Raw genomic sequence first — 27015 nt, 5'->3', positions numbered from 1 at the left:
CGACTTCTTATCTTCCGAATTCTCGCGTTAGGACGTCTACGTTCGATAATAAAATGTCGTCGGTAGCAAGTGTGCGGGGAGTGTAACCGGGAGGGATCGATGATGCATCCCCGACTAGCTCGAGAATAGACCCCTAAGAATTGATAAGCGAAGATCTGAATGGGCTTGGCCACCGCCGACCATAAAGTCGTCAAAAACGTCCGCCTTCGGAGGGTTAATAATAATCCGGACGGCAGGATAAAAACGGAATGCTTTCTCCCGAGTTTCCAGCAGACTCCCGAACCGAAATACCTCGCGAGAAACGATCGTCGATTCGGGTCGTCGCCGGAATAGACGTCATGTTCAACAGTTTTATCCGAGGAAATATTCTTGGTGCCGCGTGACAGTCTATTTCCGGGGTGAAAAGGATTCTTCGCGTCAGCAAGTAATACAAATGCGCGGCAAAAACTGCGAATAATTCCATCGTGTCGTTACACCTGTTTCCGGTTCCCAGAACTGCCGATCGACAGTCTGGAATCATCCGTCAAGCTTCGGCAGAACAATCTTCTGTTTCGATCGCGTCGGGTATTGGCTCCGTTATTATCGAGTAGCGTTTAGTTTGCTCTCCGACATAACCAACTGTATATTTATCGAAGGAAACATTTTTAGTCTTTTATTTTGTTTATTTTTGAGTGAGAAAATTCTTTCATTATTGCATCTATTTTCTTTATTTTATTTACTGTTAAGTTAAGAAATTCTTTCTCTATTACAGCTATTCCTGCATTTTGTTTATTTTTTGATATAGATATCCTTTCATTCCTGCGTTTATTCTGTGATTCTGTTCATCTTTTAATAAAAACATTTAATATGACTTATACGGTAAACATAAAGTTAATTAAGCTTGAAAGCAAAGCAAAGACAGCGATTGGTCGCTCAACAGTGACCGGCTCCGCTTCCTTATCTAATTTAAGAATGTTCGTAACGTCGATCTGACAATCGCGTTGCAGACTTCTAACCGAGTTCTAGCCGATAGCGCGTATCAATTGCGTAGGAATCGTGCAGCTATCTCTCCCTCTTTCTCGCTCGATTCCTGTCACCGAGGAAAGTGTGACGATTGACTTGGACTCTAGGTCACGACGCTGGCTAAGTTAATTAGCTTGGTAGCCGGATCGGCATCCTTGCCCGAGCCCGAAACGTTCAACTTGACCGACACGGCGCGATGCTAGATGCGCCGCGAGAAACGCGTTTCCGAAGGGTTTCGTTCGGTCTTGTTTCGTAATCGAGCCGGATCGAAGGAGAGATATTCGTGGATTCGTCGAGGGTCTCGCGACTCTCACCGAGGAGATCTCGAGAAATGATTCTTTGGCGGAAGAACGTACATCGTGCAGGGCCTGAGAAGGCTTGAGGACCAAATTTCTCGGCAGGGACGCTTCAGCGCGGTTCGCGTCGCCTGGCGACGCCCCCACGTCCGGTACCAAATACACGGCATGCTGCTCGAATTCCTCTTCCCTCAAGGTCGCGTGATCCCACTCGCTGGCCTCCATCCTTCACTGCACAGAAACACAGAAAGAAAAAGGTGACGTTAGTTTCGGGTTCGTCGAACTCCAGCCGCGCGCTGACCGAAAACAAAGGAAAACGGGAAGCGACTTGTATTCTTTGTGGATGAGCGGCGGTGTACCACCGAGCAAAGTTCGTGATCGACCAGTCGCGGTTGTTCGACCCGACCATGCCTCGGGAACCCGGCGATTCGATACGCATCTAGGTACCGTTATAACCGCGAGTTGTTTACTAAAAGTTTAGCACATATCCAGGCGCCGTTATGTTCTAGTCCCGGCGAGCGTCTTCGATCGACTTTCTCGCTTGTTCCGATAAATAACAAGGCTGGGGCCTATGCATGTCGCACACGCCGCGCGTGTAGCGTCGGTCGGTAAGAGGCACGCGTTTCGCGTACTCGCAAGCCGTATGCTTGCAACGATCTCGCCGACTTGTGTGCCGGTCAGTCCCGCGGTCCGCGTGTCCCCGTGTCCGCTTCAATTAACCCCGCCGAGAAAGAAACGCGGAAATTGCAACGTATTATTAGAAGGTACCGAGCATAATGACGACCGGCGTCCGAGCCACCCAGTTATAAATAGTTTCGACTCGTCGGTGAATCGATGCGGTCGATAATCCTCGAAATGTTTCGAAACTGTCTCTCCTGACTGATAACGCTTGTCCCCGATCTCGAACGCTGAAAAAAAAAATAACGTACCGAAAAACAATGCGCTAAACTGGAAAACAACCTTCGGTCTGTGTTCCATTGAGATTTAGTCACGTGCTGCGTGAAAATCGCATTTTTTTCTTCGCCTGAATCGGCGGCGGTGCAACACTTTAACACCGCGAAAGTGAAACCCGTCCACGCATTGATCGACTGCAGGGGTGAGGGGGTGGGGGCCGGGGACGGGGCATAAACTCCGAAGTCCGCCCCCTCCCCCGACAGCCTCGCCGTCCCCGACGCCCCGCGCGTCACCCGACGCCCCCGAACACCGTCGAACACCCCCGCTCAACCGTCGGGGTTTTCGCTACTCGTTGAATTTCCATTTCCGTGGAAATCGCGCACTATCAGCCCGTTCACTATTCGTTAACTTTCCGCGTAACTTTTTGCCCCCCTTCTCGCGCCTCCACCCCCCGGCGGCTGACTCGCCGTTTCAACCCTTTCGCACAACGGATCTTTTTCCCTTCGCTCTCCAGAGTCTCGACGTTCTTTTCCGCGAACGACGCTTCTCTCTCGCTCTCGCTCTCGCTCCCTTCCTCTCCCTTTCACTCCCTTTCTCTCTGCCGCGGATTCTTTTTGCCCTTAGCTCGCGCTCTCATTCGTTCCCTTCTTTCGCAAAACGCATCGACGGTGTTTCGTTCGCTGGACGGAAATTCGAAACAAGCTCGACATCGGCTCGGCAACGGTCCAGCCGTTCGGAATCCCTATAACGCGATGAACGTTGCACCAATGCCCTTTTTGGTGAACGACCCTAAGCGTTCCAGCCTCGAGAGAGAAATGCGGTGCTCGTGAACGGAGAAGCAACGCTCGGTCTTCGTTGCGCTGTTCGAGTCGTTCGAGTTCATAGGGTTTTCTATTTCTATAAGAGTGCGGTGCACCGGTAACGCACAGTACTCACGCCTTTTGACGCATCGGTTCGCGACCCGCGAGTCGTCGACTGCGATCTGCGATCTGCGATCCCTGCCCTATCCTGTCCTACACTCGGTCTCGTTTCTGTTCGCTTCGGGGTCGTGGCGAGGGGGAGGGACTCCTGGTACCCGGTATCTTTACGTGATCCTGTGATTCCTAAGGGAGATTGGCATCCCGACGACTCTGGGCAGACTCGGGAGCCTGGAACAGCGGCCTCGCGTCGAGGGACGAAACGCGCCGGTGTTGCTCAACATTTATTTGAAAATGTCCGAAGGCAAGGCGAAATCTCGACGTCGATAAGGCCGATCGCTGTCGACCTAGGCGGTCCTCTGCCACCTATACGACGCTTATCGATTATCAGGACATCGAGGAAAAGAAGTTGAGATCGGTGCAGCCGTTGCACCCGACTCGATCAACCACTCGCACTCTCCGTTCTCGTTGTTTGTCAACAACTATGCTCGGAAGGATTCGCGGCGATCGCACCGAGGGGTCCCCTCGGTCCTCCTCGCCCCTCCGCGTCCGATCGGCTCTCCTCGAATCGACTTCGATTCGATTTCGATTTCGATTTCGATTTCGGCTCGATTCCGGTTGTGACCGAGCAGGGAAGAAATCTTCTTCTGGGAAAGCACACGCTATTCTCCTCTTCTCACTTCCTTTCGAATGCGTACACACTCGCGTGTACACCCACAATCGCACGCACACACACACACACGCGCGCGCGCTCGCTCGCTCGCGCCCGCAGAACCAACAACTTGGATGTGCTTCACCTCTTTCCGTCTCGCACCCCCTCCTCCAGCCTTATTTTACTTTCCCAGGTGTAACAACCGGGACGCAAAACCGCTCCAACTCGGACGGGGGTGAGCCGGTCGATCGGTCGAAACAAGCGCACGAGTATCGCGAGCGAGATCGGTGGTTGTCTTTCAAACTATCGGCAACGCTTTCCACCCTTTTGTTGGACGAGGGATCGAGCCGATTCCGATTCCGCGAGCACGCCGTCAGTGGTCGGTAACGCCAACAAACTCGCGACGAGTTGTACGCGGTACGTGAACGCGAACGAGACGCAGATTTCCGTCGAGCACCACGGAAGAATTAACTCCGCGGCAAACCGGCGCGCACAATAACGAACAAATGCGAATCACGCGAACCACCTTCGACGAACGCGAATCAACGGGAATCGACGGGAAACCGGACACGCGTTTCCTGGGAGTACCGTGGCGTTTCAACCCTTTTTTCGAGGGTGGTCTCCGCCTTCGGGGTCTCTTTGGATGGCACACGCAGAGAGCAGTGTGTGGAACTCGGGTAGACCTGACCTAGCCCAACGCGAGTCGGCTTGGCTCGTCCTCCCCTTGCGTCGGTATTGGTCGCTGGCTATCCCTCTCTCTCTCTCTCGCCCTCTCCGCTCGGCCCTCTCTGTTTCTCTCTCGCTTCGTCTCTGTTAGACGAACGCGGACGCGGTGGTGTGCCAGCAAAGCTGCCAGACCAGAGGTGGTGCATTTCTCTGCGCTGCGCTTTCGATCGACCCGTTGCCAGAGGTTCCCTCTGTCCCTCTACCCCTCGACCCTCGCCACTCGCCCACCCTCCCTCACCCACCCTCCTGCTGCTGCTACTGCTGCTGCTGCTGCTGCTGCTACCGCTCTCGGTCTTTTCCTTCTGCCCGCTATTTCTCTCTCTCTCTCTCTCTCCCTCTCTCACGCTTTCCTTCTTTCTCCCTCACGCTCTTTTTCTTTCTCCGTTGTTCCCTTTCTCCGCTCCATCATTCCGCCCTCGTTCCCCTTCCAAGTCTGTCTTTGTTACTCTTGTTCCTCCCACCCTCGCATCACCATACACCTCTCTCGTGCATTTCCCTCTTCCGTCCTGCTTGCCGCGTCGCGCTTTTCTCCCTCTCTTCGTCGGACGCGCTCTCGTTACCCCTTTCAACCCCTCCAACTAGTCCAGCGCGTGCAAGCCGTATCTCTCGCCCTCTCTCTTTCCCCCTATTCGCCTCCCTCCTTTTCCCTCTTCTTATTTTCCCTCGGCTGCCGCTTTTCCCTATCTGTCTATCTCAACTTCCCTCCCCCCCCCCCCCCGTTCTCTCGCTTTTTCCCTCGTCCTCGGATTTTCCATTCTGTCGGCTCTGTGTCTCTGTCCGTCGATGCCGACAGGGTGCATGCGCCGATCGCGCTGCTAAGTTTAATTCTTCGGATAACTTCTCGCGACCGTAACCACTCGGCTCGATGCGTTTTAAATGAAACCCGAGACGAACGGGGATCGACGCGTGTACCTGCCGGATCCATCGGCCGACGACGTCTACGTCGGCGTCGACGTAGCCGTCGTCTCGCATCGACGACTCGTCTACGACGGAACTCGTCTCCGTTCCCCGAGATATCTCTATTCCGTGGAGAATTCGAACGGGTCTGTAAGGGGATTCGGTTTTGTAACGCGGGGGTGGTTTATGTAACGCTTGGAAATCGATAGGGCGAGCGAGAGTGGGCGAATGATCTAAGAACGGACGTAACTTCGTGCGCGATCGACCAGGAGGGTAGCGACGTCCTCGAGAAACAACGAAAAGAAAAGATGCCGTTTCTGTTCCGAGTCTGCTTCGATGTCCAATTGTATTGTCCGCGTTTTCGTGTTAGTTGTCTACGAGCGGAAAAAAAAACATTTTCGAAAACACCAAGATCGCAAGCTTCTCGGAGAAGCTCGATCTCGTCGACGAGGACGATCTTTGCGGGATCGAAGTACAATCTCTTCTGGTCTGGTAAATTTTCAAGCCAGACGACGGTCTACAAAAATCCTACGGTGTTTTTCTCCCGTCCTTGTTGGCTGTGTGCTCGAGCGTGTGGTTTTTCTATGGTGCGTCCCTCTCGCACGGTCTCTCCTCGTCCGTTGTCCTCCAGCAACCCCTTCACGGGGACGTGCATTTAACCCCAGCGCTCACCCTTTAGCCACCCTTTAGCCTCCCCCTGACCACCCCCAACGCTCTCTTCCCATTCACGGGTCGGTGCATACACCGATCACGTACGAGCCGCGTGAATGTAAATCGGCCGAAATCGATCCAGACTGGTCTGGAATCGAAAGCTTTAATGATTTTCTTTCCGAAACGGTTTCCCCACGGCGCGTAAACCGCCACGACAATAGCAGTCGATTCCCGAGCCGAGTCGAGCCGATAATCCGATAAGAATAGTCGGTATAATAAAAACTCTCTCGTTACGTGCTTCCGCGAATCCGTTTTCAACTGCTCGGCTCTACTCGCCCCAGGCCGAGTTAATCGTTCCTTTTGTTTGGCCGGGGCCAGTCTCAAAATCGACCGAATCTCCGGCCGCGCTCGATTCGAGAGATCGGCAACGTTCTTCTCGTCGAAACGAAACGGCGCGGCCGATCGATGCTCTCCCGACTCTTTTTATTTTTTCGTCCGGCCTAGACTCGTCCTCTCTCGGTTGAGCGACGAGGGTCGTCGAACCTACTCCGGATCCTAATCCCGAAGACCGGTCTCGATTCCATCTGCAAGGTTACGTGAACGAAATCTGTCTTCTTAGCGCATGCGCGCAACGCTCGCGAAACCACCGATTCTCACCTCGAGATAATACCGATGTTCGCTGGGAGACTCCTCCCGGTACTCACCGAGAGTACTTTCGAACTCATTCTGAGCAATCCAGCGATGCCGTTCGTGATGGACCTATTACAACAATTGAGCGGGCTAGGATCATAGTGGTATTTTCCTCGTTGTGAGAAACAAAGATGTTCGTCGTTCGCTATCGTGTCTCTTGTTTACTGGCTAAATTTATTGCTCGAGTACCGTTCATGTATAATAATAATAACGTCATTTATCGGTGAAATAAATTCATTGTTACAGCGAGAGAAATTAAGAACAATGTAGCAATCTCACGAGGACGGATAAAATATAAAAAGATAAATATTGAAAAGATAGGTATAGTACTTCATCAATAAATACGCTTTTCCTTTTAATATTGTGACATGTATAGAATACATATTAGGACATAAGTCAAAACTTTTGAAAGTTACGCCGCTATAATTCTAACCCACTCAATTGACGCTTGAGGCGTCCAGAGATCTTTGAAACCTCACAACGCATCGAGGAATCGATAGAATCGAACGAATTCGATAGCGTACTAGATAACGCGATTTCTTAGAATTGGTCTACAACTCTATACGACTTCTTGGGATTCCTCTGTTTTGAAGACCTCCGCTCGATAGTATAGGGTAGTGGAGCTGGGCTACAGTGGGACACCCGGTTTCTGTAGTTTGTATTCGAGGATAATTAATTTGATATTAATCGAATTAAATAAATGTCTTTATACTTTCATTTCGTTTATTTTTTTTAATGAAAAAATTTAATACAGGGGCGACTAGAACGGCAAACTGGTTTAACCCTTAAATGCATGATTTTTCCTTTTTAAATACAATAAATTGAAACAAGTAGTTACTTAAATATAGATTAAGGGAAAAATAAAGAAAAAAAAATTTTTTTCCAAAAAGTATATTTTAAAAAAAAAAAATTATGAAATTATGTACGGAAGAAAACACTGATGTAAATATACATCATCATGCATTTAAGGGTTAACAAAATATTTGATCTCTTTAGAAACAACCTGAACCATTTTAGAAACTCCACTGTAACCGTCGCAAAATATTCTTCTCGTGTATTTCACTTTTATAATTTAACTCGAAAAATAAATAATAATAATATTATAGATTTATTTACATAAACTGTTTACCTGAATATTCATCGATTCATGGTATGTATTAATATCAATTTTTGTTCGTTATTGTAAAAATGGGTTTATATCCGTATATTTAAACAAATAATATATCTCATTCCATGGACATAAAGTTAATTATACCCGAGGACAGATCGGAGACACAGCAATTGGTTGCCTCACAGTAATTGGATCCACTCCCCTATTTGGATCGCTGTGTATTCGAAAAAAAAAAACGATTATTTAGCCCGTGTAACAATAAAAAATAGAGATCATGGCAGGCCGACAGAACTTAAACAAGATGCGCAACATGGACATTTCCTAGAGTCCACTTTATTGTGACCCGTGACAAATATTTACTGGAAATGACGCGCTGCGCTGCGACGCAGCACACTGTGCGCTACAGCGTCGGAGCCATGGGTGTGTATCGACTCTCAATAATTCACTCGGCGGTGTTCCTGAAATTAATAGAATATCACGGGCCCGGTCGTGATTTATTCGTAATTCCATGGAAATGCCTGCGACGGTAGAATCAAATTTATAGTGGTAATTGCACTTTATCGGCGACCGGTCTCTGTTTGCCCCGGCCCGTTTCTGTTCACGCGTCCGTCCCGCGCCTCCTTCTCGTCGCGCCGGGAATAAAATAATTTCGTTTAATCCCGCGACGCGTGCGAAATTTCAACGGCGGGTCCCGCTTTTAATTCAGCCGGGCGACTGCCTTTCGCGGAAATTCGAAAATAATTCAATTTGAGCGCGCGCAGCCCTGTAAACGCGGCCGGTCCGGCCGACTCCGGAAAGGATCGAACCTTGCGTGCGCACGCTGCACCTTGCCAAATATTTTCATTTCAATCGGCGGAAAGCCTTCTCGACCATTGGTTGTCTGCGGCCACCGAAGAGAGTGGTGCCTGCTATGTGGGCGAGGTCGACGAACCCAGTCGAAACCGTGTGACGAAATTTCGTCGCAGGCACACGCGGCCCGGCCCGGCCCGGCCCAGCTCGGCCGAAATTTCACTTTTCGAGGGACACGCTCGGTTATACACACCAGCGATTCACCTCTCGCGGATTTCCACGCTGCCGAGGCCTCCTAGCAAGAGAAGTTTCCGCGTGAATCGCCAACGACTACTAACCCAGATACGTTCGCCGGGTCGTCGATCTTTTCCCTCCTCGGAGGAACGACTGTACCAGATATATTAATTTACTTCGGCTCGAGTGCTCCTCGCGGGAATCTTGCCGAGATTTTCGATGTGCCAACGTTCCCTTCTTATCGTTGGACGAATCGTTTATTCTGATCTCGCACCGCTACGGCATCGATGGTTCACAGCGGTGATGCGAAAACCTGAAATCTCTGCCCTTTTTCGAGCACTCGAGTCTCGTTCGACTGATAGAAGAAAGTCCGTACTTGCACAGAAATTCCATCGAACGTTACGTGATCAACACAGTTGCATGAACAGAATCATGATGAATGAAAATCATTTAGAGCAACAGCGTAGATTTCTCTGATGTCTTCGGCTTCTTTCGACACAACAGAAAATATTTACGTTGCGAATTATAATATCTACGTAGACTGCGCGAACTTTTATGCGAAATTATTATTATTATTAGTAATTGTTAGAAAATAAAATTTTTCTAACAATTACTTTTGTCTTTCAATAATAATTTCCATAAGCTAGCGACGATGCGACAAAGAGTATTCTTAAACTCTTTCAGTATCTTCGCAGTCTTTTATCGCGCCTATACGCTTTTGTCGTTAACGTAAAAAATCAAGCGTTTACCCATTATTCTTCGCATTATTCTTACGTATGCTAAGGGGTTATGCGTTTCGAAAACAACGGAACACGTGTAAACAGCGATCGGTCGAAATTCTCCTTCGGCCGAGGACATGATTTCGGGAGCGGAAGAAATCGAAAGGTAGAGAAAGGGGGTTGCAAACAGGGGCGGTGGAAGGTGGTGGAAAAATTCGACCCGATTCCTACTAAAAGGTTAATTGATTCCCAGAATCTACGAGAAACGAGTCGAGCCGAGGTTTCCCCCGATCGAAACAAGGTCCGAGGTAGCCGGGGCGACGGACGCTCTCCGTCGTTTTATCGATCGGCTGCGTCGAGTGGGTTTTTCGCCCCGACGAAAGGGAAATTAAAGCTCGGCGATCCTTGGTGAGCGCCGAACGATGGCTGCGGGCCATCGACACTGCAGGAACGCTGCGTAACACGGGAACGAGCGAGGCAAGGGCCGCCGCCGGTTTCTAATCAGACGCGGCCGCGTAACACCGCGCCGCGAATAGAGAACCGAATGTGAACCGGAAATACCGTTTCCATGGAACCCATTCGAATCGAACCGCTCCATGGTGTACGCAAGGTGCTTTACCTCTCCCGTGGCTCCACTCTCGTAACTGTTACTTTAGAGGATAACGGGCCAGGCGAACGTTCGCTCGCACGCTCGCCCGCTCGCTCGCGCGCGCCTGCATGCGATTGCGTGTACGTTTTACATTGTACGCGATACGGACGCCCCACACAAGATACACACGGTGCACACATGGCTCTCGATCGTAACGGGCAGAAATTTGTCTAGAACGGTGTCCGCCGCGAATGGACGGAACGTGCTATCCGGGGCTGTTCGCGAATTTCATCGTCACGCCTAGGAATTTTCGTTGGCGATGGTTCAACGAACTCTCCGGCCACACCTCCCACTCTGGCAAAGTGCTTGGAATCTCGCGGAATCTTTGCGAATTCGCGAATCTTCTCGCAGGGATTCTGCTCCTGCGGGGTGCGCGCGCGAGCCGGAAACCGTCGGCTCGCGGCACGGAGACGCAGCGGAGGGAAAGGCTGCGGAACTGCGAAGGTCGGAAGCCGTTGAATATTCGTTCGGTGTTTTCCGCGACGGTTAAGAAAGGTCTGGACAGTTATAAGAAGGTCGACGGTTCGCCGTGCCGGCGGGGTCGACGAACCTTAAGGCTTTGAACCGGGACATGTTGCGTTTCAAGCGTTTTTGTAGAAAGCGCTCCTGCACGCGCTAACGTCGGGCGACTACGATCATTGTTTCACCGATGGCAAAAAGAGCCGACCGGCATTTTCTTACGGCGCTCTCTGTTCGGCGAAAAAGAGAGAAACGAACGAGCACTCCGCGAGCCGGTCCGTTCCGTTAACCGATTTGAATTTTCATGAGCGACAACCACCCTGGCCGAAAATAATTTGCGCAGCGCACGTCGCTTCCGGGAACTTCGAAAACCAGTTCTCCGGCCGAGTATAGATCGATGACGATCTCCGAATATTTAAGCTCGCCCAGCCGGAGAGCGAAGATTTTTCGGTGGAGATTGATTCTTCGCCACCGTCGACTCGCCCTGAAACGAGAACACGCGTTTCGGAGGGTTGCAGTTAACGCCGCGATCGAGATCGGCACGGAGGCACCCGAGAGATCGTTCCGCACCGGACCCCCCTGAAAATCAAAGTACCGTTTGACGGCGTTTCACGAGGCAGAGGTCTAGAGCTACGGCTAGAGCTGGTCTTTAAAGGCCGACGTACTCTCGGCTGGTAGCAAAATGTAAACCGGAAAAGCAACGAGCAAGTGAATTAGCGAAGTGAGTTCGCGATCGCCCCTCCACTTCCCTCCGAGCGGTTTTCTGTGCCGCCGTCTCCTCCTCGGTCGGTCTCCCGCTCGCTCGCTCGCGTACTCGCTCGCATACTCGCTCGCTCGCTTGGGGCCGCTTCGTCCTTGTTTCTCCTTGTTCACCGGCCACCTTCCATTCTCTCTCGCCACGGATCTGAAAGAAGGTCTCTGCCGGTCATTGTCCCACTTGGAGGTCTACTTGGACTTGGACTTGGACCACACCATAGGCATGGTGCGCTGAGTAACGAGGTTCCGATACCCCCATAGGGGACCCCCTTTTGCGCCTATATATTCTATACGCAACATGTACAAGAACGTTCGCGAACCGAGAGACAGGGACGGACGGGGATAGTGTTCGTGAGCGGTGAACGAACTTTAAACGCATCGTACTCTTGCTCCCGCTCTTCCGGGCAAGGTTACTCGCAAAATTCCCTCCTAAACGAGCGATCCATCTTACCGATTTTTACTCCTTTTTATCGCAAAGTGTTCACAACTTTCAGGATTCTCTTAGAATCCTCGGGAAACTGCAGGAAAGCTGGCAAAAACTATCGAGACGCTTCTCGCACTACGTCAAGATTCGAAATTTTCCAAAATCGCAACAGCATAACAATTTCTTAAACATACTAAAAGTATTACATAACTGATTGATAACTGATTCTCCCAATTCACTGTTCCCTCATATTAGACCTTTTTAAACCAAAAGTAATTTCTATGTCATTGCGTAACAGCGAACTCTGTCTTACCGATAGAATCAGAACCTCGTCAACTTATCGAAACTGTACAACTATATTATTTGAGTTTACTAGTTCCCTTACTCTTTCATAGTTACCTGCAAGAGTCTTATTTTTCTTCCTTATTTACTTTTCTTTACTATCTGGTCGTATGTAATATTTATAATGAACTCGTAACGGAACAACTTTCTTCCGTTATTTAAATAAATTGAACAACAAGAACGAACTAATCGCAAGCGATCATTTCGATATCATCGCTTTATCTCTGCTGTCTCTTAAGACTCTTCGCGTGTCTCTCTCCCATCTGTGGTGTAAAAGGTCGTAAATAAATAATAATAATAATAAGGATAACAGCTTCGGCGAGTTATAAAGCTCGCGTCGCCTATTAACGTTCTTTCGTTGCGGATCTCGCAACTGTCGCAAATTCGTAATACCCGAGGCGTCATTCAACCCGTGACCGCAACACGATTCGTCTTGTGATCTTTTCTTCCGCCGGTGTCCTGTAACGTGCAATTAATTACGAGTCGGCGATCTCGTTTGGTTTTTCTGCAGTGTTTCGGAACGGTCGGTCGGAGCCGGGAAAAAAATTCCGTGACTCGGCGAGATGATCGCGGCGGACAGGAGGAAAATTGGCCGGATCCGAGAAGCAGGAGACGTTTTGCTATCCGCCGTCCCTGCGTATCGCCGCACGTAACCACGCGGTGCGCTGCGGAGAAGTGCGGAGCGGCGCGGCGCGGCGCGGCGCGGTGCTGTGCGACGTCGAAACCAAACCGCGTCACTCGCCTAACTGTACATACAGCTTGTGTATACCAAGGTACCGTACAGGTAGGACGCGACCAAACGGTCGTAAAACCATGAATACGTGAAGAGGTTTACACGTGGGCCACTATGCACGCGTGTTGACGTCGCTGCGCCGTCGTCTCTCCGTCGCTCTGTCGTTGTCGTTGTCGTCTATGCGTGTACTACAGGTGCGTAAAAGCACCGTTGCCCCGGCCCCGGCCCCGGCACGGTCCCGGTCGCGACCGAGCGGCGAAGGCGCGGCCAAAAGTAAAACCGAATTCGTTTTCGGTAGGAGTCCAGCAGGCCGTGCTTCTCCTTCATCTCTCTTTCCTTCACTTTTCCTCCCATGTAACGTTCTCCTTTGCATTTTCTCCTCTCCTCTTCCTCTCTCTCTTTCTCTCTCTCTCTCTCTCTCTCTCTCTCTCTTTCGGTTAATTTCTTTTACCCTTGCAACTTGTTCGCAATAGCACACTCAAACTGCGATACAGGAAACAACCAACCATAGAAATACCACAAAACCCAAGTAATTTGTTTAACGATAGAAAAACTAGCTGCAAAAATATGATCGTAACCGTCGGCCGTTTGCTGTACCGTTGGAACCAACCGGCACCGAGCAACTTAATTGCACGGTGCGCAAACAAACGATACATTATCATGTTCCTGGGAAAAGTAAGCCGTGCCACCTTGTTTGCTTAGAAGCATCGGTAAATAGTTCGCTGTCGCAGAGTTCAGCATCTCGGGACGTTATCCTGCGAATAGGTTGATCGGCAGGTTAATCGCGCCGCGAAGGAAAACGCGTCCTCGGAGGAAAACGGGTTGGTAAGTAGTCGTCGGCGTGGGGGAATCAAATTTTCAGCGAGCAACGGGAGAGAACGATCGATAATTCGGCTAATTGCGTGCATTAACGTTGCGGGAGAGTGCGATGAGCGTGGTCGTGCGAGCGCCGTCCGTAAAAGGCAACGCCGGCATCCTCCGACGGTTATGTAACCGTGTGGCGAGAGACGAATCGAACAGCCGCCGTCGGACGGGTCAGAGACATCGTCCTGGCCGCGCACTCGGGGTTCAGGACCTCGAACCGCGGGAGAGTCTTACCGACACACAGCCTTTCATCGACGACCAACGGCCGAAGCGTAAACGTTCCGCGGATCGTGATTAGCCGATCGAACCGGGCGGCCCTGAATTCCTGGTATCTTTACATCGATCTCGACAGGACAATGACAGTCGAGGGCGCCCGGGATTGTTCCTCATCGCCGGCGAAGTCACGAACCAACCGTGACCGAATCGTGGCTTTTCTCGCGGCCGGTTCATGGCATTCGAGATTCGCTGCTGCAAACTGCCAGTCAGGATACTTCGACGAAAACGGTAACCTACATACATCGTGCCGGAGAAATCTACGGGTTCTACGGATTTTTGGAGAATAGGCGAGAACCGTTGAGCGTCGTGATCATTTGCACCTGCAAATATGCTTAAGAACGAATCGCGAACGACATTTTCTGTTACTCGTAGAACCGCTTAAACAGTCAGCGTTTTTTTAATAAGTACACTGGCCACAACAGCAATGAAATAGACATATTTGCAGTCAATGTCACAAAATTGACATGGCGTTTTCACACCCCGTGGGTAGGTTTGTTGCAACAATTAAGTGCGGTGAGCGAGGTCACGTGTTTAATAATATATATATATATATATATTATGACTTCGCGTTTGCCCTGGTAAAATTACGAAACAACCCTGATTGGCTAACCCACCCGCTGGGTCTTTTCCAATCGGAGCCGTTTGTTTTTCCGATTCACCGCCTATTCTTTACGCCCTAAACGTGCTTGTTTTCAAAACGGCATATGTGACCGGAAGGGACGCATTTTGCCGCGAGAACGTGGGACTTTTCTTCAGGCCACCCGCGCCGGACGCACGTGGCAAAAGCCGATGAGTCCGACCCAAGTACCCTTCAGACAATCCCCTAATTTACGACCGTCTCTGTTTGCTATTAAGGACCATCGGAAAAAATATGCGTTGGCAAAATCTGGAAAATGTCAACTCAAAAATAGCTTCGTTGAACGAGAGTCGTAAATTACTTGGGACATGTGGACGAAAGAAAACTTTCTCTTGTGCGTACGATCGGATATGACACATATTTTTCCTATTATTGTAAAAAAGATCGTTTATCCCTACATATAAATGAATTAAATTAAATAACTGAAAATATTACCATTTCTTCACGACGTTGTAACTAATTTGGTTTTCTGAATGAAACCAAAGGTTTATAAGAATAAATAAAAATTTAAGGATATATTAAAATTTCACACCTTCAATTCTACAACATTTAATGTGCACACATTTCAAAGAAATTGCATCAACCAACTGAAAGAGGTCTCAAAGTATTAATATATTTAAAATTATCTTGAAATTCCATTAAGAAAAACTAGGACCTTGAGAGGAATGCTGTTTGTATTTATTATATACATTGCGAACCAGTTATAGGAATTGCCTCTTCTTTTCAGCAGTGCGAGTTCGATACCCATCGCATTTCGACTTTTAGGAGCTGATATTCAAAGTAGCATCATCGCGGACACGTATCGTTTCCGTGTGCGCGGCAAGGATTAAACGTTGACGAAAGGATGAGAGAGCGACAAAGTAAAGGGGTTGAAACGCAGGAGCCTGGTCTCGGAAAAGTAGAAGTGGAAACGGAGGGTGTCCGGTCGGCCGCGTTGGAACGCCGCTTCTCGCTTCTCGAGTGGTTCTGGTCGACGTCTGGCCGTACGTGGCCGGCCGCTTTCAATGGGGACACGTGATCGGCAGAGTACGGCAGTGGTGGAGGTCGACCGGCTGGTTCGCCGGTGTTCCCTCTCTCTTTCCGTTCCTTCTGTTCTCGGCCGAGGACCTCCTATACGCGGCGTTCCGCACCGCGCCGCTCCTCTCCGCACCTCGCCGCCCCATTCCGCGCCACTCCGCTCCGCTCCGCGCCTCCCCGCGCCACTCCGCAGAGTCACGGACGACCGCTATATCATTTTCGCTACCGGCCTGCGCGCCTCGGTTCACCGTTCCCCTCGGTTGTTGAACCCGACTCTCTTCGCGCGCTGCATAACCCATTTTGTAATAGCACACTTCGAACCGGCGCGGCACACCGGCGTACCGGTATCCGTCCCCGTCTCCTTCTTCATCTTCGTCCTCGTCTTCGCCCTCCAAAATCGACCATCGCCCTGCAATTCGCGCAGCTCGTTCGCCCGGAGCAGAAAAGCCTCGATTGCAATTGCCGATACTGTAGACGTAGCCGTAGCCGTAGCCGATTCGAATGAACCGCGCCGAAACTTGACCCCAATTCTGTTTCGAAAATCGATCGAAAACAATTTGGAACGCCGCCCAGGATTTCCTAGGACGTTCTCGATCTTCTTCGAGAGTCTTCCTCGAGTCGTCTCGATTTGTTCTCGTCTCGTTTCACGGTTGCCGGTTCGACGGGCTTCATGGCCAGGTAGAGAAGTTGCTAGAGCGTAGAACGAAATCGCGTCGATTTTTCCGGGCGCCAGTGAAATGAATTTGTGCTAGGTCGCAGATTTCCATTCTCGCCGGTTATTGAACTTGACTCTCTTCGCGCGCTGCATAACCCATTTTGTAACAGCACACTTCGAGTCCGCGGCCTCGGCTCCACGTTACAGACAGAGACACGGTTCGCTTTCCCAGGGATTCAATGAACGTTTCGACTCCCAGCGAGCCAGCCCGCGTTTTACTGTTACCTCGGCCGATTCTCTTTTCTTCTCGCCTGTTCTCTCCTCGTCGTAGTTCCCCTGTGTTCTGTTCCTTTTCCGAACTGGCTTCCTCGGGCCTTCATCGTGCAACCGCGTTTCGCCTGATCGAAAGAAACCCGCGCATTTCCATTTTATCCGGCGCGGCGGTCAATGAACTTGACATTCAGCGTAGCGGCGCAACCTATTTTGCAACGAGCGGGCAACCTGTCTCGAACACCGCGGGTTCCATTACAAAATGGGTTGCGCAGCATTGTCCTTGCTTGCCGGCCGGTCTTCGAACTGCGCAAATACCCGCATACCAATCGCCCATTATTCTCGAATTTTCGTATAGACGAGCAGGAAATGGCCGAATTGGCACACCGGCGTCTAGGTTCGCCATTTTTTCATGGATTCGCAAAACCAGCATCCGTCCTCAATGGGTTAGGTAAACGAATAGACAATCAGTTTGCGTTTCGCCGATTCGGGAAGTGCTCTCGTGCCGTTTCGAAAATTTCGCCTTTCTCCCTTCGGCGCGTAACCCCTTTCTCCATATTTTCATTTCTCCGTTTCATTCTACGTCGATCTGCCCCGCAAATCCTCGCCAATTCTTTCGCCGCGGACCTATTCGAACGAAAGAAACCAGATTGACAAAGCTGTAACCGAGAACTGGAAATCACAGCTGCAGTTTAATCCTTTTTAGAAAACATTCTCTCTTTCTCCATAAAATCCCGTGCACGCTACATACCATAACTTTTCATCGTAATTACTTTAATCGACTTCTCTTAATTTCCAATCAGTATCGCCACATACCGTGCTTTTTTTGCCGCTCGTACGGCTATTTTAATATCTCTGTAATCATCGCAATTCGATTTTCCTCTTTTTTAAAATTCCTTCTCTTCTCCTATCTTTTCTCCATTTTCTTGAACCTAGACTCTTTTCGTTTGTTCTAACGATCCCATAGCGTATCAGTCTCTTTCGTTTTCTTTGCTTCTTATAATTTAAATGTCCTAATCGTTTTTTCTTCTATTGCTGCATTTCTTAAATTATCTGTTCTCTTTTCCCTTTGCTTCTTTTTGCGAGCGTTGGTTTTGTATATGAGTCTATGTTGCATGGTCTATGACTGAGTGAATGGTTGGAATTTTTGTGCGATGGTCCTATCTAGAGTAAATGGTGTGATGTGTGCACGAGCAAGTACGAATAAGGCCCACTTTGTGCCCAGCAGTTGAGAGGACCGCAACTAGAATAGAGTGAGATAGCGTGAGTCGCAATTAGAGACAAAGAGTTATTATATAGATTAGATTTAGTTATATTAAAATAAATTATCTTAATGAGCAAAAGAGAAATAGAATCTAATATATCATCCCATTCTACCCACACTTTTTGGTATGCTACATGTACGACATATTTATCGTACCTATTGGTACTGATACAGGAACTTTCTCCCACTGATCAACTAAACACATACTATTATTAATCTTTTTAACTCGGACGTTGCAGATACGGCGACACTATGTGTATATTTCTAGGTCAATCAATCACACCTGCTACCTAACAATATTAAAAGTTTAATTTCTTCGCAATTATTATCTTTCGTCTAGGAATCTTTGTACAATTTTCACAGCGACGCAATGATTTTCATCTTGATTAGACTGTGTACAGCAAAATCGTAATTTTCACATTATCAAAAGAAAGCTAAGGTGGTTAAACGGCACGCTAATCGCATCATCACCGAAAGAGGAAAGAGGCGAATATCGAAAAAGTAGAAATCGATACGGAACGTTTGACAATGGTCACGCACTGTGCGTAAACGGGTGGTTGAATTGCGAGCGCACGGGTTATAGGCGCGAGGTCGATGATAATCCGGGAGCACGCGTACGGGGTCGTGCGCCGACCTGCGCCATGGAGAAGTAATTGTTGCGGCGAGATAAGAGCCACGGTAATTCGGGCATTGTGCTGCACGTTGCGTTGCGTCGCGTCGCGGTGCCGCGCGGTGGGGTGCTGAGCGGCGCAGTTCGGCGTAAGGCAGGTCAGGCACTCCAATATCTCGGACGGCCTCCTACATTTTAGAGGGTCAAAGGGAAATTTGGTGTTCCAGTTCGTCGAACGAAAGTGGCGCCGCATCGATCGCAGTCTACCGGGACCCTTCGACGGCTCGTAAAACCGTTTTTGCCCGGTCGGTCGTCCGTTTCCCCTTTTTCCTCACTGTTTCGTAAGCGATTTTCAACGGATCGAATCGCGAGGAAGAAACTACAGGATTTTCTACTAGTAATTATCGCCGGCTCGGAGCCGCCCGTAGAATCGCGAACAGGCCCTGCTCGTTCGATGGAACACGTAACGCGCATTTGCGCTTCCGGTCGATACCTTTAGCCGATAAAGCGTTCTCCCGTAATCGTTGTGAAAGAGATTAAATAACGGAGTTCGCCTGTTTCCGCGTTGAATAGCACGAACTTCAATGTCAATGTCAGTCGCCCTTTCACCTTATATAACGAACGAGCCAGCAGGCGAACGGGCAACCGAACAAGCGAGCGAGCGGGCGAGCGAACGTGCGCCGTGCTCTCGCTCGTAACGCTGCGCAAAGCGTATTGCCGGCGCGTATTGCCGGCTCGACGAACGCTCTCGACTCGCACCGATAAACAGAGCCGACTCCGAATATGCTCGATCTCCGTTCGGTCGCGTGAGTTTCGCGTTCGAACGGAAGAAGAGCGAGCCCAAGTTCCTCGGCCGGAGGACGATCGATTTCAGCTAGGAAAAGTTTCGAAGCGGAGCGCGAATCTGCTCGAACGCAGATCAAAACCGACACACCGTCCCGTCCATTGAAACTTTGGATCGCCGATCGAAGCTCGTTCGCTCCGTTGCGATCTCCTCGCTTGCTCTCCTCGATCGCTCGCTTGCTCGAACTCGTTCGCGGGTACTCGAGAAAATGGAAATTCCGCGTAGCATCTTTTCTAGGTAAGTGTACCTCTTCTCTGGCAGCGGGGGATAGTAAAACGCGTTTATTGCCGTGGAGAGAGTAAACGACAGTAGGCTCCGACACTAAATTTAGCCTCGATGCGTAATTGCAGCCTTGGCCAGGTGCCGCCGCTGGAAAAAGTGATCCAGGAAACGGGCAGAATCGTGTCGCAACGATCCCGTCCCCCTTTGCGACGTTGCTGCGACTTTACTGCGACGTTGGCCAAGAACGAGTGGTCAGCGGACTTTAGAATACCGACAGAGCATCCCTTCTTGTTCTGGTCAATGCGTGTGCCACTCCACCCGAAAGAGCCAACGTTATCACTGCTTCTTCAATGTTAAAGATTTACTTCTGGTATAGTCCATTAGGTATTCTATAAAACTTTCGTATTATTTGTGAGGCAATTATATTCTCTCAATTATTTCGTCTGTCTAGTTTATATTTATGAAAATTACTCATTTCATTTTTACTACATTTTCTTAATTATATACTCGCTGTTACCGTACTCGTTCTGCTCTGGTTTACTTTGTTTCACCTCATAATGGGTATTCGGTGGCAAATAAAATAACGTATATTAATAACGTTTACTGCTTAATGTTTATCGTCAACGCGGCGGAGCTTTTGTTACATAAAGCGTAACAATAGCGGGCATACGAGTAAGAGTGTACAATAAGTAGACTGTAGATTTTACGTAATACAAAAACCGCGAAGATGCTGGAAGAAATGTTGACTTGCAAAAATTGTGAAAGGAAAAATTAATTTCTTTTCGTTCTCCCCTTCTTACAATTGACTTAGGACATTTTTATTGTACATAAAGATCTGCGCTTCAATAGTAATAATGACAATAATAATAAGAAGAATGTTACGTGAAACGGCCATGGTTCGAATAGAGCAAACCTTATTGCAGAAGGAATCGAAAGAGAATGGTGATAACAATTGGCATTGATGGGTAACTGGTTTAAACAATTCTAATGGTTAAGTACAATAAAATCAATAATTGAGAAAAGCAAAATGCGGGAGAAACTTTAGCATCTCTCCTTCGAGCTCGTGGAAGTAAACTTTTAGCATATCAGACATTATGCGATGGGGAATAGTAGTTGGTCCGGCTCTTCTTGCACCGTGATTTGAACATTGAACATTCCATATTCCGAGGACTATAAGTCTCCTCCGAGGAACGATGCTCCGTTGACACGCATCGGAATCAGAGAGGAAAAGCTCGTTTGATCGAACTCTAGCGTCGCTCACGGCCGTCGACAGGTAGAGCAAGGCTACAACGAAGCGAAGTGAAGCGAAGGGAGGGAATCTCACGGCTGATGGCTGGCCGTGACTTTACTCGACTCAGCCGGCACTCGGGCCGGCGCAACGCGTCAATGTAGAACGGTCATTGACTCCCGGTGCTCGACTCGGCTCGGCTCGGCTTGCGGGCCTGCGAGCCTGCGAGCCGAGCCGAGCCTTCTATATACGTGCGAGCACGAGCTTCGAGGCTTCCTCCTTCTTCAGCAACTCGCCGCTTCCCTAGTTCCCCGGCTCCCGCGAGTCCCTGCTATCCGGACACCCGGTACGTGGCTCTACGTGCTTTGCCGTTCCTCGTGATACTTCGCCGTTCGATGTTCGCCGCCGCGATCATCGAATCCGCTTCCTTTTTGTCACGTTTATTTATTTCTCGGATGCGTCGCGCTTCCGAGCTTGCATCTCCTCGACGGATGCGATATCCTCTCTTTCTATTTCTTTCGACAACTCGACTCGTGGAAACGTCCTTCTCTTGTTTCAGCAGACTGCAATGCCATTTGACAACAAATGCATCCGACAAATTCGGAAGGTCGCGCTTTCGACTGGCGCGAGATGCGCACCTGCTTCTAGAATTACCTAGAACCAAACGAAGCGAAAGCACGACGCATAGTAAACTGCGGAGATATCCAATCAGAATTCTCGAAACTTTACCTGGCTGTGGAAACAAAATCGCACGAACGTTCGATTCGATTCGGGTCGAAACTGTTCGAGATGGTTCGAGGCTCGGTGCTCGTTGTTCGCTGGATAACAGAGCGCCGATGTAGGACGGTTATTGGCTCGTTGCGCTAGACTCGCGGCCCGTATCCTTGTACGTGTAGGCCCAGAAATTAGCCACCCGGTACGTGACACGAGGCTTCGTTGATGCCGTGATACTTCAGGCTCTTTCGGTGCACAATAATTTCTCTCTCTCTCTCTCTCTCTCTCTCTCTCTCTCTCTCTCTCCCCCTCTCTCTGTTCGTTTTCTCGGTTTTTCTCTGTTCTTCTTCCTCTCGTTTAGTTACTTCGACCGATATCAGGCTGCCTGGTGGACAGAATCTCCGCAGAGCGGCGATAAAACGTCGCGGAATGAACACGTACTCGCAAGATATAAACTGCTACGTGGCTCGTGTTAATGGCGTTTCGGCCGCGGAATACGAACGTGTTCCTTCGGGTTTTTGCCGGCCGACCTTGGAATCCGGCGAACCAGGAATTTTACGATATTTTTATGGAAGATTTACGCGCAACCGCGAGCTTTTATCGCCGCGGAATTCTCGCGCAGGTAAGAACGGGGTAAGTGAGAATGAGGAAGTGAGTATAATGGCGTTTATAGTATCCACGCGGACGATCGCGCACTCGCGCGTTTGCAATCGCACTTGCGCTCGCAGCCGCTCTTTTAACCGGTCCTATGCGCTCGTCGCGAGCGCGATCAAGCGCCGCCTATCGCGATAATATTAACGGCAGCTACGAGAAAAATAATCACGCTGATAATTACGAGCATTCATCGTTCAAGAACGATGCCATGTCAATTAATCGATGCACGGAATTCGGTGGATGCAAGAGGGGAGGGGGTTATGAACGCGTTAAATTCTTCACGACCCAAAACGAGAAGTGGCTCTCTCGCCTCTCTCTCTCTCTCTCTCTCTCTCTCTCTCTCTCACTCCCCCCCCCCCCCCCCTCCCCCCCCCTCTCTGCCTCCCTCCCCCCCCCCCTCTCTCTCTCTCTCTCTCCTCGGTCCCACCATCGAGTCTCTCGATCGTTCGATGCCCGGTAGTTCGAGTTCGTCTAACCGAGCCAGTATCGTAATCGGGGTTATGGTACCATGTAATACTTCGGTGACTGGCCTGTCGCCTAGCAAAACATGCGGAACGCGTTTCATGTTTTCCTCCTCCAAATACGTTCCGTTGTTTTCGATCGACGAGTTCCCTCTCGTTTCGAAGGAACTCATTAAGAATTGTCCGATTACCACCTGTCGTTCCATAAAATGTTTGCATAAAAATCGCAGAGAGCTGTCGCAAGATTAATGGGCACGTAATCGCGACGATCGCCAACGTAAGAGCGATATCGGCGCGTGTGAAACGGGACACCGTGTATATACCGGACGGTCATCGTTACGGTAGCGCGTAATACTTTACGGTTCGGCGTATGTATTATCGCGGAATCGCAGGACAAGCGCAATTTTTGCATGGAAAATGCCGCTACGGTACTTTCAGCCTCGCCGTTTGCCCGCGGCGAGCGCGGAACGCAGCGCACGAATCTAGGCTAGGCCTACGAGCGACACGGTCATCGACCACCCTTCATTCTTTCTTTTTCTTCGTTTTTCTCTTTTCCAAAGACGGAGAAAGCGACACCGCGTTCACATCCTACTAATTCAATTATGACGGGATCGAAGAATCGATTAATTTCTAATCCGACGATGCTCCGCGAACTTCTCGTTGCGTCCACGATGCGACCGTGACACAATTGCGACCGGCAATTTATTTTGTCGAATTCGGCAGCTTCCTACCAATCGTCTAGCAGCCTCTTCGGATAAGAGGAAACTTTGCTTATTCGTTACAAAACAATAGAATATATTTTCTGCTCGAAGCCTTCGCGAAAGAATTTCACCGAACACTCTATGGCCGACTTAACTCTTTGTTTCGTGTCTTTATTAATAATTTTAAGGATTTGATCGATTTCTCTTTTTCGCTTGAATTTTACAGACTCGACCTAATTATCTTGCATCACCGTAATGTATCTCACCTATTAGGATTGTTTAGATCAATTTGATCTTAATGTATTTACATATACAGATGAACACCGATTTTTACAACAGTACAGGAATTTATCATATTTAGACTAATCGAGAATCAGTGGATTAGCAAATTGCACTCCGCACCATTATGGATGTTACCTGCCACCGCTTATGAACATCTATATTATTATATAGTATACGTTACATATGTATATATAATATTTATTATATATATTATTATATTATATATTATTATTATATATATATATATTATATTGTAATAATATTCGATTTATATGAATTTGTAGAAATCGAGGAATAGTTGCAAATCGCTAATAATCTTTAATGTTTAATCATATACTAGAACTATGATGTCCCCTGAGAGGAGATAACGGAGTGCAAAGGGTTAAGTAAACAGATTATGATTATCATTATACGAAGGGCTCGCAATTGTAAATCCACTAATACTAAATTAAATCTATAGCCTAATATTACACCGTGCCGATCAAATGGCTTTCCAGCGATTGTTTGGGCGCAAGACGGAGAGACGACGAATCAAGGGCAGCGTCGCAAAAAATCGTTGGACCGTGCGGCGACGATCGGCGAGAAGAATCGATGCGATCGATCGTCTCCGATCTTCGCGTTCGCCGATCGCGGAAACGGAGGACCGACGCGGCGCTGCGCGGCGCAGTGCGGCGGCGGCGGCGACCCCATCGGCGAGTGGCCCGTTTGAAAAGTGCAACGACCGTTCCAATAAATCGACCGCCCCCGTCCCCCACCCCGAAATGATTACATACACGCGAGTGCGAGTTCGCAATGACCGTGGCTACGAGCCGCGGTCTGCGGATCCCGTTATGTCACATTGGTAGGCACCTGCAGGCGTCATTATCCTCTCCCGCGGCGTGCCATTCTCAAAATCGAAAACCACTCGGCCAGCAATCCGATAGAAATCGTTCCGTCGACCCTCCCCCCTCCCTCCGTCGTCGCGTTCCGCCGAGTTTCGGAACTCTTCGGAACCCCTCTGTCATCTAACGCCACCGCCGCTTCCCCTTCGTGTTCGTCGAGAAAAACTTTCGAGGAGTTTCACCCTTCGAGTGTCCGGTTGCTCTATAGAAAAAGTGTCGGGGGACAATGGTAGGGGGTCATCCTCCCACGATCTTCTTCTTCTTCTTCTTCGCTTTTCACTGCGATTAATGGGGCGATGGGGTCCTCCTTTTCGAGGAAAGGTAGCAGGTTTGCAGGTAAAGCGAAGAAGAAAACAGGAAAGAAATGGAAACTCTGGTGCCATGTGTTCCCGAGGGATCTTCGAGAGATTTTCGAAGGGGTGAGCCTGGATGGAGGGGGGTGGGGGGAAAAGGTGCACCGTTATGTCATATTAGGAAATACGCGCGTTTAACGGTGTTCCTCTATAGGCGACGCGCAAATCATCTCCATCAATGTCAGCCGCGAAAGCAATTTTTCCAGTACGTTCGAGAGCGAAAGAAACATCCTGTCATCGTCGATCATCGTTCGAATATTTTCAATGGTTACTCTCGAACATACTTGAGAAATCGACGAACGATCGAGCAGACGATACGCGGATCGCAGTGTTGCCTTTACCGTTCCCTTTCCGTTTCCAGGCTTAACTTTGGTCCTGGTACCGTTAGGGGCACGGGGCCCTCGAACACAGCGCGAGCAAACACTTTCCGTATTCGAAGTGCACCTTCTATGACGTAACCCCGCGCACCTAAGGGCCTTCACCGTTCAGGTAACATCCTGTTTCTTGCGTTGCTCCGATCGCTGGATCTTCGAAGTCTCTTTAACCGGTCCGAGGAAACCCTCCTCCCTGCGGAACGTCCCTTGTCGCGATAACCTAGACCGAAACTACCACCCTTTCCTTTCGCGCGAACTAGCTCCGTCGTGCGAACATTCTCCGCTAATGAGAGTTACCGCGAGCCAAACTTTCCTCGCAACGGTTTTGCGCCGTTTGCTATTGGAACTATGTCAGGTCACCGGGTGTTTTCCGGAACACTCCAGAAAACCTCCGGTTTCTTCCTCGATGTCGATCGCTGTAACTGCTAACTCCTACGACCAGAGTCCGCAGTTTTCGGCGGCAGACAAGGTGTCCGTCCGTTCGCGGGAAAGATAAAAAGACTTGGCGCGCTGATCTCACTCACCTTAGCTGTATCCCTGGAAGCCAGCCGGCGAATCCTGTCACCACCACGACAAACCGTCAAAGTTCACAAGCAACAGTCACTGACATATCTCCAGCCCCCGAAAGGGTGGACTCGCGAACACGCGCGGTGACTTCGTTGATTCGACGAGGCGGAATCGACGAAGATTCAGTGTCATCGAACGACGGGGCTGGAAAACGATCGAGTTCCAAGCGAGTTCCTGGGGGCACTGAACGTCGCTTCCTGTTGGCGCGTGTCTGTCTCGAACGAGGAACCTCGCGGGAGCGAGCAAGAAATTTCCCTGGGCCTGGTCTCGATTCTCCTCCTGCCGCACTTCGCTCGATCCGCGATCGGCGATCGGCGATCGCGTCCGGACCTGCTCCTGGTGAATCGTTGCTCCCGGTGGGTGCCTGGTCAACGTCGCCGCGGAAGGGTTACCCTTCGGTTGTCCCCGAGTTTTCCTTTCAGAGGGTGGTCGAAGAATTTGGCGCGAGTCTGGGTTAGGTCGTCGATCGGTATCGCGCGCGTAGGACCTCTCTTGGGTTGTTTTCGGAGGACTGGCTCGTCCTTGACGTACGGTCGTGTACACTGTGCGAAGCCGCGTGGTTCGAACTGACGAGCACGGCGGGTAAGGTGAGTCTAGGTGTCTCGTTGTGTACGGGCCGCAGCGTGCGCGCGTGTACGCACCAATGTAACCGCGTTACACCGTGGGCGCGTTGGTGTGCGATGGTGGACGGTGGTGCGCGGTGGTGTGCGTTGCCGGGAGGACTGGAGGACTGGTGGAGGACTGGAGGTCTGGTGGAGGGCGCGAGGAAGGAAGAGGAGGCCCCGGGCCCCGGCCTGCTCCTCCGCTTGGCTCGACTCGGCTCGGCTCGGATCGGCCTCTCGACTCGCGAGCTCTCGCCGCTTCTTTTTCTCTTCCCCTCGATTCTCTTCTTTTCTCTTGTCTCTCTGGCTGCTCTCGCCTCCCGTTCTCCCTGGACTCTCCTCGAGTTCTCTTGGCCTTCTCCCCGGGTTGGTTCTCCTGCCCCCTACACTCTACTGTCCGTCTTCGAGAAGAGCGTCGCGCGTGTTCGACACTGAATCCTTCTTTTCAATCCTTTCGATCCTCCGCCGTTCTCTCTTCGTCAGACATGCACCCTCTTCCCCGTTCTATCCTTTCCTTCGTTCTCGTCCTTGAATTCTCATGGGGGCCGCGGCGATTCGCGATCCACGATCCGCACTTCGCGATCCGCGATCCGCGATC

General features: G+C 49.9%; 1 protein-coding gene across 2 annotated transcripts in view; it reads right to left on the bottom strand.

Annotated features, from left to right (window-relative positions):
* The window catches only part of Blimp-1 (PR domain zinc finger protein 1), a 30627-nt gene extending 4733 nt beyond the window's left edge, over positions 1-25894 (bottom strand). The window contains exons 1-2 of one of the 2 annotated variants that reach the window (XM_078183515.1): positions 25773-25894; positions 1359-1529 (exon numbers count right to left, since the gene is read on the bottom strand). In XM_078183515.1, the coding sequence (XP_078039641.1) occupies positions 1359-1523 (165 nt within the window). In that variant the 5' untranslated portion in view covers positions 1524-1529; positions 25773-25894. Of the gene's footprint in view, positions 1-1358; positions 1530-3128; positions 4396-25772 lie in introns of those variants that run through there. The other variant, XM_078183514.1, reaches the window with a different exon arrangement.
* Between the last annotated feature and the right edge of the window lie 1121 nt (positions 25895-27015).

This window comes from Augochlora pura, chromosome 6 (assembly GCF_028453695.1).
Source record: "Augochlora pura isolate Apur16 chromosome 6, APUR_v2.2.1, whole genome shotgun sequence".
Classification (NCBI taxonomy): domain Eukaryota; kingdom Metazoa; phylum Arthropoda; class Insecta; order Hymenoptera; family Halictidae; genus Augochlora; species Augochlora pura.
The sequence above is the reverse complement of the archived record's forward strand: the minus strand, read 5'-3'. Positions and strand labels throughout refer to the sequence as shown.